Genomic DNA, 11,267 nt, shown 5'->3' on the forward strand with positions numbered 1-11,267 from the left:
GACGGCCCAGAGAGGAGGCGGCCTGAGGACGGCCCCGGCGGGCTGCAGCAGCCAGGAGAGCCACGTCGGGCGGCTTCCTGTTCCAGCCACCGAGGACACACGCGACGTGGCGGCCCCACGTGCCTCAGCTCAGTGGGGCCAGCCCAGCCGAGGGGCGGCCCTCCTGTCCTGGGGTGCCCGTCGTCTCCTCCTCAGCAATAACTTTTTTCAAGCCCTAACGTGTGGTTCCGCCCTGTTCCCGGAAGAGCTGCACACTCACACTCTCTCTCTCACACACACACACACACACACACACACTCACACACTCACACACTCACTCCCGGTCCTCCCCCGGCTCCGGCTCGGGTTCCCACACTCCCCCAGTCACCGTCAGGAGAGTCGATCCTGATTGTGTTAGCCGGAGCCTTGGAAGGCCCTTGACTCATAGGTGATGAACAATGGAGCCAGGAGCCGCCTGCCTAATGGAGTGGAACTGTGAGAGAGACTTCCTAATCAGATCAGCTCTCATTTCTAGCCTCTCAGGTGGCCCGTCCCGGCACAAGGGGCTGAAAACCAACGCGGGTCCATCCGGGAACAGAGCGGCATGGACCTGGAGACCCGCTTCCCGGAGCACTCAACAGGCAAGGGGGAGTGACTCAAGGGGGCTGCGGAGAAGGCAGGAGGAGGCATCATCCAAAGTCAGTTCCCTTTATTAAATGTTGATTTTTCTCGGACCAGAAATACAAAATAAAGGTAGAAACAGACCCCAGGTAGGAGCTTCGGGCCTGACTTCCCATGACTCCCGCTATGGCGATTTAATAAGGACAAGAAAGAGCAACATCCCTAAGGTCAGGGAAAGCAGGACAGGGATGTGGGTCCAGTGTGCCAGCCTCCCACCCCGTCTGTCCCCCAGCTGTAGGGAGCCGTCCTGTGAGGCAGCACTCCTCCCCAGGGCAGAGTCCCGGGAGCAGAGCTAGGACCGAGACCCGGTGGGGCGCTGGGGCTGTGGCAGGGCAAGCGCAGGAGCAGACATCTCCTCACTCATCGGATCCCGACCCCGAGTCCTCAGAGCTGGGCGGGGTAGTGGCTGCCTCCTCTTCCTCGGAGTCCTGAAAACCAGAGGTCTCTTCCAGGAAACAGCGGTGGCCCAGCCACCGGGAGCCCCTGCATGGCTGGCAGCTGCCTCTACCACCTTGGAGTGCCTCCTACCCACTGCGCTTCACTCCAACCCAAACACTCCCCCAGTACTGATGTGTCCCCATTCCTGTTCTACCTCACTCAGCCCCCCCAACTCACCTGCCCTTGCCCTCCCTGAGCCCCCATAGTCCCCGCCGACTCACCTGCCCTCACACTCCCTGCCCCATCCAACACTCACCTGCCCTTGCCCTCCCTGCCCCACCCAGCACTCACCTGCCCTGGTTCTCCCTGTGCCCCCATAGTCTCCCCCCAACACTCACCTGCCCTTGCCCTCCCTGCCCCACCCAGCACTCATCTGCCCTGGTTCTCCCTGTGCCCCCATAGTCTCCCCCCAACACTCACCTGCCCTTGCCCTCCCTGCCCCACCTAGCACTCAGCTGCCCTGGTCCTCCCTGCGCCCCCAGAGTCCCCCCCACACACACACACTCACCTGCCCTCGCCCTCCCCGACCCAGCAGTACCTGCCCTACCTCACTCCTCCTCCTCTTCTTTTTGCTCTTGTTCTCGCCCGAGGAGCTCTCGTCACTGGACACAAACTCTTTGCTTTTGAAGCTCTCGCTCAGCTGCCGCGAAGACGACTTGGATGATGAGCTCCTAGAGGGGGTAGATTTCTTTTCCATCTTGGCCTTGACTTTCTTCTTCTTCTTTGACTTGTCTCTGTAGCAGCAAGAGGCAAAGGGAGCTGAGCCTCCGGGCAGCCCCTCCCTATCCGCACCCAGGCCAGACCTCGCCCAGCTTTCACCAGGTCTTTCCCAATCCCAGCCACACTGCCCATTTGGCTCCCAAGGTAAATGGCTGGCCCTGTTGGCCCCAGAATAGTCACGACCTGAGGCACATCGTAGGCCAAACCTGTTTCACATTTCTTGCTTTATCACTAAAAACCCGGAGCTGGCTCTGTGGTAGAAGAAGCGAAGCCTCTCCCTGCAGCACCAATCTCACATGGCTGCTGGTTCACGTCCCGGACACTCCACTTCCCATCTAGCTCCCTTCATGGCCTGGGGAAGCAGTGCAGGATGCAAGATGGCCCAAGTACTTGGGACTCTGCACTCATGTGGGAGACCAGTGGACGCTCCTGACTTTGGATTGGCTCAGCTCTGGCCACTGCAGCCATTTGGAGAGTGAACCAATAGGTAGAATATCTCCTTTCTTTAAATCTGCCTTTCAAATAAAACTGAAATCTTTAAAAAAAAAATTCTGGTGATTTTCTCATGATTCTCCATAACAATTTTTAACTCCCATTATCCCCAAGTACAACTGGCCTTCTGGGAAAATGAGCCATGTGGATCCAGTCCCCTTCAAGCAGCGGCCTCACACAGGATCAAGCATGGCCAAGATGCCGTCAGAACCCCACCAACACCTCAACTCCCAACTTCACCCCGAAAAGGAAAAACAAAGGGCAGTCTCGGGCCGCTCCGCTCGTTGCCGCTCACCTCCTGGAGGACTCGCCGCGGCCCCCTTCATACTCTTTCATGGCTTTTTCGTATTCCCTCCTGGCATCCTCGGCCTTGCGGTCCCACTCCTGTTTCACACACCGAGTGAGACAGAGGGAAATCAACAGACTGTCTTTCTGATGCAGGCAAAAACCCACACAGGAAGCTCTATCACGGCACGCAGGCCCCTCTGCTACAAGACCTGCCACCCCAACAGTCCCTCCGGCCGGCCAGAGGTCCCTGCCTGCCCCCGCCCTCCACTCCTGCTCTCAGCCGCCACCCACCTCTTTCTTCTCTTTGGACATTCCTTTCCAGATCTCGCCCGCCTTCTTGGATAAATCTGTGATGCTGATGCCGGGATGGTCCGACTTGATCTTTTCCCGGCTGGCATTGAGCCACAGCATGTATGCAGACATGGGCCTCTTGGGGGCGTTGGGGTCTTTGCCCTTCTTCACCTACACAGGAGAGAGCCCAGGGGTCTTCAACCATCTGTTTGCTACTTATGGCCGTTGTTCTCCCAGTTAGTCAGACCTCGTGACTTAGGGGTGTGGGCAGGACCAGGCCAGCCTGCAGAAATCATGCCTTCGTCCCCTCCTCCACACCCAGGGGGCCCTGCTCGCCAGGCATCCCCTAAGCAGAAGCCAGCCTATCTCCTACTTCTGATCTTGCAGAAGCTAATTATCTCAGGACCAGAGACAAAACTTTCCACAAGAAGCCCACAAAGCCATAGTCACTGGCTCTGGGGAGCAACACCCCCTCCCGCGTGGGGCAGCCTTCACCTCCACAGGCTTCTTGCGGCTCTTGCGATCCTTGGCCATCTTGGCCCTCTTGAGCTGTTTCCGCTTCTTTTCATCCCGGTCACTGTCTCCCTCATTGCTGGAGGAGCTGGCAGAGGCATTGCTGTCAAACCTGGCAGATAGAGAATGGGGCTTGGACTCAGCATAACAAATCCAAGATCGCCTGCCCAGAAAGCAGCCAGGGGGGAGGGTTGAGTGGGCCGGGGCGGGGTGGGCAAGATCAGAGGCCCCTCGCTAAGGTGGCTTGGACCACCACCACCCCCGCCAGTCATTCCGTGGAAAACAAGGAGCCCCTGGGCCTCCACCAGCCTCCCTCCTCCTTTCTCCTGGCCTGGCCCAGGTCCTGTTTCAGCCCCTGTGCCCAACGACAGGTCTCACTCCTGCCTCCAAGTCCACCTCACCACAATCTTATGTTTTCTGATGAAGAGACTAACAAAAGTGGAGGAAATCAACTTTAGCACGGCCCCATCCTGCTCCATACATGTGACTCGCTGCAGAAAGCGGCAGTCACCTTGCCCCACAAGCTGCCGATGGTCTTCAAGTCACCATCACAAGGCCTTACTTGGGACCCTTTGCAAGCAGATGGCAAGCAGCAAGCACTAGCAGGCTCCTGTTGCATGGCATTTGCTATCCAACACTCACTCTCAACCCTTCTGGATTGAGAGAGCATCACTGGCCACAGTTTCTCAGGGTGGGCATGTGGCTTTGCTCCAGCCCACATGCATACCTTTCAGCTCACTCCCAGGAAGAGGAAGGCCATCAGGCTGGCTACTAGGCTGCCACTGGAAGAGGCAGTCCCTCTGGGCGTTAAGCCAGTACGATTAAGCCTACCCGGCCACCTCGTGGGGCAAGTCTACAGAACTAAGAAAACGCAACTACTAAAGGATCTCCCCCCTACAACTTGTGAGCACCTAAATTGATCAGTACCTGAAACTCCCCAGCTCCGTGAGCTTTCAGAAGTCCCCATGGCTGAGCAACCCTCCTGACCAAGTAGCATAGGCCACGGCTGCCATTTCTAGGGCAGGAAGCTGGAATCAAGGACTTAACCAACCCCCACAGGGAATAAACAGGAAGCACCAGTCCTCATTTCTCTTCTCTCCCCTAATGGGCCGCTCTGGCTTCTACATGTGCCTTGCACTTACAAAACCCTGCACCATTCTAAAACACTGCCACCTGTCACCTCCCTGGAGATCACTCTCCCACTCCTGGGGCAGTGACTAACACCAGGATCTGAGAAATGCACAGAGGCCTTGTGGTTTTGGTCAGCTGGGAAGCTCCCATCTCACCCCCTGAACGCACAACCAGAACTCACTCCTCTGCCACATCTTCCTCTTCTTCACCCGGGTTGAAAGATTCATCTGAAAAAGGAACAGAGGACACGTGAGCTTCTGCTCTGATGAAAATCCCGCCCTCCCCTCCAACCCAGACCCCCGGCTCTGGCGCCAGGGAGGACAGCTGGGGTCTAGCCTGCTCCCCAGCCCCGGCCCCAGCGCAGAGGCCGGCCCACCCCACCGGTTTCTTCTCCGGAGTCATCGCTGCTGTCATTGGCGTTCTCCTCCCGGATCTTGCCCTCCTCCTTCATCCTCTCCAGGTAGGCATCGTGCTGATCTTCATCTGAGTCCGCGTACTCGTCATAGCTTGGGTTCATGCCCTGTCCAGAGGTGATGCGTGAGGCCCAACCTGCCCTTCTGTCGGACCCCCGCACACTCACAGCACGCCCCCATGCCTGTGAGATCAGAAGCAGCTCCCAGGAGGTCCCAGGGCTGCTCTGTCCACACACACCACACACAGCCAAGGAGCAGGGCCTACTGCGCCCGTGGACTCTACTTCCTGGCGACTGGGTTAGTCCAAGCCCCTCCCTCTCCCAGCCCCACGGGGGAGCTTCTGGGGGGCTGCACAGGCTGATGGTCATGCAGAGGAAACCTGCATCAGGAGGGGAAGGGGTCACACGCACCTCTTTTTTCTACAAGGGTAAGAAAAAAAAAGACAGAGTGACAAAGAAGCCAAAGAGAGAGTGAAAAAAAATGTCTCCCCTTTCTCTTTACAAAAAGAACAGGAGCCTGCTGTCCTCCCCATCCGCAAATACCTCTTTCAAGCCTCGGTTTTTGATGTTGAGTTTCTTTGCATTGACAAAATCAAACAGCTTCCCGTACTCCTCCCTGTGAGGGGAGAGGCACCATGTCAACAAGCCAGCCGGGGCAGGACACTGAGTGGGGCTGAACCATAGTCAGATACCAAGAAGCCGGCCTGGACTGCAGCCTGGACTGGTGGCCCAACAGCTGCCAGCCCCCTCCGAGGCCAGTGGACCCTGAAGCAGGGCATGGCTCAAATCAGAGGAGCTCTAGAAGGCAAAGGCAGGGGGAGGCACCCCTGTTTACCAGACATACATGCACAGCAGGGGCAGGATGCTGGGGGAGGGCGCCCTCCCCACTTTCCCTGGCCTGCATTCCAACACGCTTCAGCAGCTGGTTATCAGGATTAAACACGAAGACGTTTGTAAAACGTTTAGCTCACGACGAGCACTCTAAACATTAGCTGCTGTTCTCAGCCACAGCTCATTCCGGGAAGGAGGCAGCGCTTCCATCACAGGCAGTGTTGGCGACGCAGAGCTGGCACCAACCACACACAGCTTTCACAGACGAAAGGACAGACAGAAAGCAACGGAGAGCCTTCCGGAAGCTGAGGAGCGAACCTCAGTGAAGCAGAAGGAAGCATCGCGGCCCCAGAGAGGGCCCAAGAGGGCCCCAGACCACGCCGGGCTTCACAGTTCAGCTGGCGGGCGTGCGCCACACGAGATGGGAACACACACACACGGGCCTCCAAGTCGAAGCTGGAACACGTGCACGCACACACAGAATCTCTCACCTCTCAATGCTGCTGAACGTGTACTGAGTGCCCTGCTTGGTCTCAATCTCAAAGTCGAAGGAACGAGTGGTGGTGGTGCCACGAGCAAAGTTGACAAAGGAAATCTCATCAAAGCGGATGTGCACGGGGGGCTTGTGCACGTAGATGAAGCCCCGCTCCAGGGGGTACAGCAGTCCAGAGCTCGCCTTGTAGGAGCACGTGATACACTGGGCCCCGGAGTGCCTAGGGGAAGGGGCAGGGAGCCAGGTCAGTGCCAACCTCAGCTACACCAAGGGGCCCACTAGGCAGCCAGCAACACATGCGCACCCAGAGCCTCTCAGCCCAGCATGCCTCACTCGGCTGCTCTGGCAGGGATGCCAGCCACTGTGAGGACATGTGATGGGAGCCTCTGTGAGAGGGAGCGCCTCCCATCGCTGGGCAGGCCAGGACCCCGGCTCACACGCTCACCCCTGGAAATTGCCTGGCACCGTGATCTTGCGGTTCACCAGTGCCTTCATGACCCGGCTGACCATCTCGTACAGCGATCCGGACATGTTCTTGGTGAGCCGTCCCTCGAAGCGCTTCTCCACCTCCTCCCTACAAACATAGCGGGGCGACGTCACCGGCGTGACGTCACTGGTCTCTACGGGCACATCTGCCTCCGGCCTGCAAAAAAGCAGTGTAGCCAACGAGTCCAGGGAGACACTCACTCGTTCATGTTCAGAGTCAGGGAGATGTCCTCGTCCTTGGAGAAGAGCAGGATCAGGAAGTGGTAACGGGTTTGGCCCTGCTTGATGGGAGGGTCCAGGCTGATCTGGAAAGGGAAAGCGAGCAGACAGGGCTGAGCACAAGGCGATGTCCCCCAGGGACTCACAAAACACCAGCACAGCTTGAAGGCCTCAGGCCACGTGCGTCGCCCACCCCAGGAGAGGTTCCCGCTCACCACAAAGAACATCTGGCGCTGATCCTTGTGGGGCAGCAAGAAGAGACGCAGCACCGTGGTGTAGGGGATCTTGTAGTCGAAGGTCTTGCCGTGCAGGTGCAGGAAGGTGGGATAGATCCGGATGTCGTAACGACCACGGGGCGTCAGACACTGCAGCTCCCGGAAGATGCAGATGGCGTCCCCGGTGGCCTGGATCACGTCTGCCTTCGACAGCACGTTCTGGGCAAAAGCCTGCAGAGGCACGTGCTGTTAACCGCGCCACGGGCCACAGCTTGTGGGCCAGCATCCCCTGCCCCACCCACCTGCTGGGGAGGCACCCTCTGCACCGGGGAGCCCTCACCTCCACAGGGTCCACGCCATCCTCCTGCGTGGGAGGGACGTAGAAGCGGACCTCCATGAGAGACACCTCGGCGTCGTCATTCTGGTGGAACTCGAGCGTCACCTCATTCTTGCCTGTGGTGCACTGGGACACGTTGCTGAGCGGGATCTCAAAGACCGGCTGGTCGCCGATGTCAAAGGAAAGGAGCTGCCCTGGGAGCAAAGGGTTTGTCCGGCCACAGTGCCTCCCAAAGGGGCCCTGCGGACAGGGGCCTGCGGCTGCCAGTTCACACTGCCACCACCTGCTCCCCAGGCACAAACCAGAGACAGGGCGCAAGCAAGAGAGCAAGAACGGCCTCAACCCTTCATCCTTCCTGCTCCCCAAAGCTCCACCTCCCCAAGAACTCACCACCAAACTTCACGGTGCCCCAGTTCCAGCCCTTCACACACAGGTCCTTCTCCATCAACTCCAGGCGATAATGAGTTTTAAAGAAATCAGAGAGCTTCTCGAACTCCTGTGAAGTTTAGAAGGGAGAAACGTGCAATCCCAGTCAATGGCAGTGGCCTTAAACCAGTCACGCACATCCTGAGAAACTGCCCCCAATGTCACCTCTGTGAAAAACCCATGCTGGGGCCTGGCAGCATGGCCTACTGGCTAATGTCCTCGCCTTGCAAGCGTCGGGATCCCATATGGGCTTTGGTTCTAATCCCAGCAGCTCCACTTCCATCCTGCTCCCTGCTTGTGGCCTGGGAAAGCAGTCAAGGACGGCCCAAAGCCTTGGAAATCTGCACCCACGTGGGAGACCCAGAAGAGGTTCCTGGCTCCTGGCTTCAGATTGGCACAGCACCGGCCATTGCGGTCACTTGGGGAGTGAATCATCGGACGGAAGATCTTCCTCTCTGTCTCTCCTTCTCTCTACATACCTGACTTTGCAATAAAAATAAATAAATAAATATATCTTAAAAAAAAAAAAAAAACATGCTGGCATGGTGGCTCACCCTCCAAATCGTCCACAATGGTGTGGCGAGAGGCCACTTCTGGAATCAGACTTTAGGCAAGGGCAGGCTCAAAGCCCTGAGTGTGGGCCTCCCCGTGCTGACTTTCTAACCCCTGTGTGTGCCACAGCTTTAATAACAAGCAGACACTTGAAATCAAGTCTGTAAGTCATGCAGTTCAAAATGGAAGCACCAACCCTGAAGGAACAGTACCGGGCTGATTCCCAACACAAGTGCAAGCAACAAGCGGAACCACCCTTTCCAGCCAAAGTGGGAAGGGGATCTGATAACCCCCTCACAAGAAAAACTCCTAAGACTGCAGAACACCAAGAGCTGAACCAGTGGTTGCTCAGGGACCTCAACGACCCTGCCCAATGACAGGGCCATGAGAAGGAACTCCAACTCCACCAAGACGCTGGAAAGCGGACGCAAAGGCACAGCCTTGAGGTGCCTCACCGATTCTCGGAAGCCGTCATACTTATAGACGTGGCCGTTCTTGGTGAGCAGCTTCAGACCGTGGCCGAGAGCCACCCGGCGCCAGATGCCTTCCGTCAATTCGCCAGCCTGGATGTTGTCCACTTTGCCCGTCTTGCTGTTCTTGAAGATGATGCCCTGGCGGCTCAACCTCAGCCGCCCGTCATTCTGTTGGGAGAAGTGAGTCTCACGTGCTGCCCGGGCAGCAGCCGTACCCAGCATTCACCCTGGTGGGGGATGGGGGGATCGCAGGCTGGCCAGAGCATCCATCCAGCAGCTCATGTGGCGAGGATCATCCGGGAGAGCCTGGGTCCTAGGGCTCTGGCACCCTGAACCCGTCTCCTGCCAGCCCTGTTTTCCCCAATGGTAACACCAGGGATGCAGAATTGGAGAACAAATCCAGGTCCTTCCAACTCTGAGACCCAACAACTCTTAGCACTGCCCTTGCCCGGAAGGTGGGGCAACCAAGCAGCAACGTCATCAGAGCACGTGGTTGTTCATGGACATAAAGTACCTCACTCCCTTTTTCCACATTTCTTTTTTTCTTAACCCAAGCCGTTCTCACCATGGAACCTTTCACCTCCTGATACACATCGTTGAACTCCAAGGTCTCTGCCATGTTGACCTGCCCCCGGTGGCCTGGGCAGATCCCCAGGCCTCACAAAGGAAAACTGCGATCAGCTGGGAGCCGGGGGTGCCCCCCAAGACCTGGGTCGGCGTGCAGATAGACGGTCGGCAGGCTGGCGAATCTGAATGCAAGGACAGAGACATGAAAGACAAACCCTTCACTCTGCTCACTGATGGAGCCGGGTCCGGCCGGGGAGCAGCAGGGAGGCGATCACAGGCTCTCCACTGCCTGAGCACCCCACAGGCCGGCTCGGCCCGTGCTCCCGGGGGGCCAGCCCGCACTTCCATCCTCCCGGTCGGGAGCCATGGTAACAAGAGGCTGAACCCCTGAACCTGCCCCGAGTGCGCACATCACCTCCCCGCGCCCGAATCCGGCTCCGAGTGCCGGGTTCCATCCTGGCCCTCATGGTTCTCCCCTCCCGCTAAAATGGATTCGCCCGCTGCCCGCGGATTCGATCGCGGAACGGCCCATTGGGGAGCGTCCCGCGGGGGTGAGGGAGCGGGGCCCAGGGACGACGACCACCCACCTCTTGAGGCTGCAGCTTCGCCAGGGGCCGACGCGGACGGTGGGCACTTTGAGAGGGGGGTGATGCGGGGGCTAGGGGGCGGGGACGCGGGGAACGGGAGTTAGCCGAAAAAGCTTTTCCCGCGTGCGCGGCCCCGCGTCCCGCCACCGGAAGCCGCGCACAAGCGCATCGAGACGCTGAGCTGGCTAGAGAGTCGTGATCCGGGCTCGCCGACGAGACGGTGGCCTAGAGCGACGGCGGCGCTTGGAGGACCCGAGGCCGGAGTGGCTTGAGGTGGAGCCCTACTGGGTTGGATTAGAACGTGAGGGCGTGCCGGGTTTTTTAGAAAGTGGCAGGCGCCTCTTCAAGCGGGAGATTGGATCCTAAAAGGGAAACTGTGCACTGTGGCTTTATTTTATTCAGTTTCCCATGGTAGAGGAAGGGGAGGGGCGAGCGGTAATCGAAATAACGCCTGCCCCCTCTCTCCCGCGGAATTGTTTCTGTGAGAGCAGAAAGGAGTGTGTGGGACCAAAAGAAAAATACTTAAAAGTTACGGAGAGAAACACTGGGACCGAGGAGCCTGTGTGTCGCCGGGAGTGTCTGGCTGTCCGACTGCCATCGATCCTTTCTGACAGGAGTTTGTCAGGCGCACCTCGGTAATTGCACTCCCCTCCGGCAGTGACTGGCAAATGGCAGGCTCAAGTTCAGGTGCTTGTGCCAGGTTCCCCTTCCAGCCAGAACTGATTGGAAACCATATGAGCTCGCTCTCTCGCTCTCTCTTTCTTTGCCAGGTGTCTCTTGCAAAAAAAAAAAAAAAAAAAAACAAAAAAGAAAATCAGAGCAAGCCAGATCTGAGGGAGACAGTTTGGGTTTACCCACCCCAGACCTCCTTTTGGGAAGGTCCAGAGAGCTTGCCCGGGATCTCAGCGAGTCTGGCAACAAAGCTGGAGAAGAGGAGTGAGCCCCCGACCCTTGTCCAGTTCTGCTCCACACCAGTGACTGTATGTCCAGAACGATGGTTCGGGTCGCATGTGTTCTGAGCCGGACACATTCATGACCTGGAGTAGCTAGCCTCGAGACTCCGCTGACATCATTGCACCAGGCAGATAACTCAGCCCTGGGATAAGAGCCTTCCAGCACCGCTGTCCACGTGTCGT

General features: G+C 57.9%; 1 protein-coding gene across 1 annotated transcript; it reads right to left on the bottom strand.

The window, feature by feature from the left end:
* Positions 1-673: 673 nt before the first annotated feature.
* Positions 674-10,249, bottom strand: SSRP1 (structure specific recognition protein 1). Its single transcript, XM_041004009.1, has 17 exons — positions 10,132-10,249; positions 9,543-9,726; positions 8,960-9,145; positions 7,917-8,022; positions 7,530-7,720; positions 7,190-7,420; positions 6,957-7,060; positions 6,715-6,843; positions 6,268-6,489; positions 5,489-5,561; positions 4,915-5,053; positions 4,715-4,760; positions 3,385-3,514; positions 2,890-3,060; positions 2,606-2,694; positions 1,646-1,832; positions 674-1,088 (listed from the first exon to the last, which is right to left on the bottom strand). Exons 2-17 carry the CDS (start codon positions 9,594-9,596, stop codon positions 1,017-1,019), a joined length of 2,130 nt encoding a protein of 709 aa, XP_040859943.1. The 5' UTR covers positions 9,597-9,726; positions 10,132-10,249; the 3' UTR covers positions 674-1,016.
* Between the last annotated feature and the right edge of the window lie 1,018 nt (positions 10,250-11,267).

The sequence above is a fragment of the Ochotona curzoniae genome, unplaced genomic scaffold (genome assembly GCF_017591425.1).
Source record: "Ochotona curzoniae isolate NIBS_2020 unplaced genomic scaffold, NIBS_Ocur_1.0 scaffold_3171, whole genome shotgun sequence".
NCBI lineage: Eukaryota > Metazoa > Chordata > Mammalia > Lagomorpha > Ochotonidae > Ochotona > Ochotona curzoniae.

Excerpts from the sequence above, each read along its gene's own strand:
- SSRP1 (XM_041004009.1), bottom strand. The coding sequence starts at position 9,596 with ATGGCAGAGACCTTGGAGTTCAACGATGTGTATCAGGAGGTGAAAGGT. Across the intron at positions 7,061-7,189 it reads AGCGCCAGATGTTCTTTGTG|ATCAGCCTGGACCCTCCCAT; the intron begins GTGAGCGGGAAC and ends TTCCCTTTCCAG. Across the intron at positions 5,054-5,488 it reads AAAACCGAGGCTTGAAAGAG|GGCATGAACCCAAGCTATGA; the intron begins GTATTTGCGGAT and ends ACCTCTGGACAG.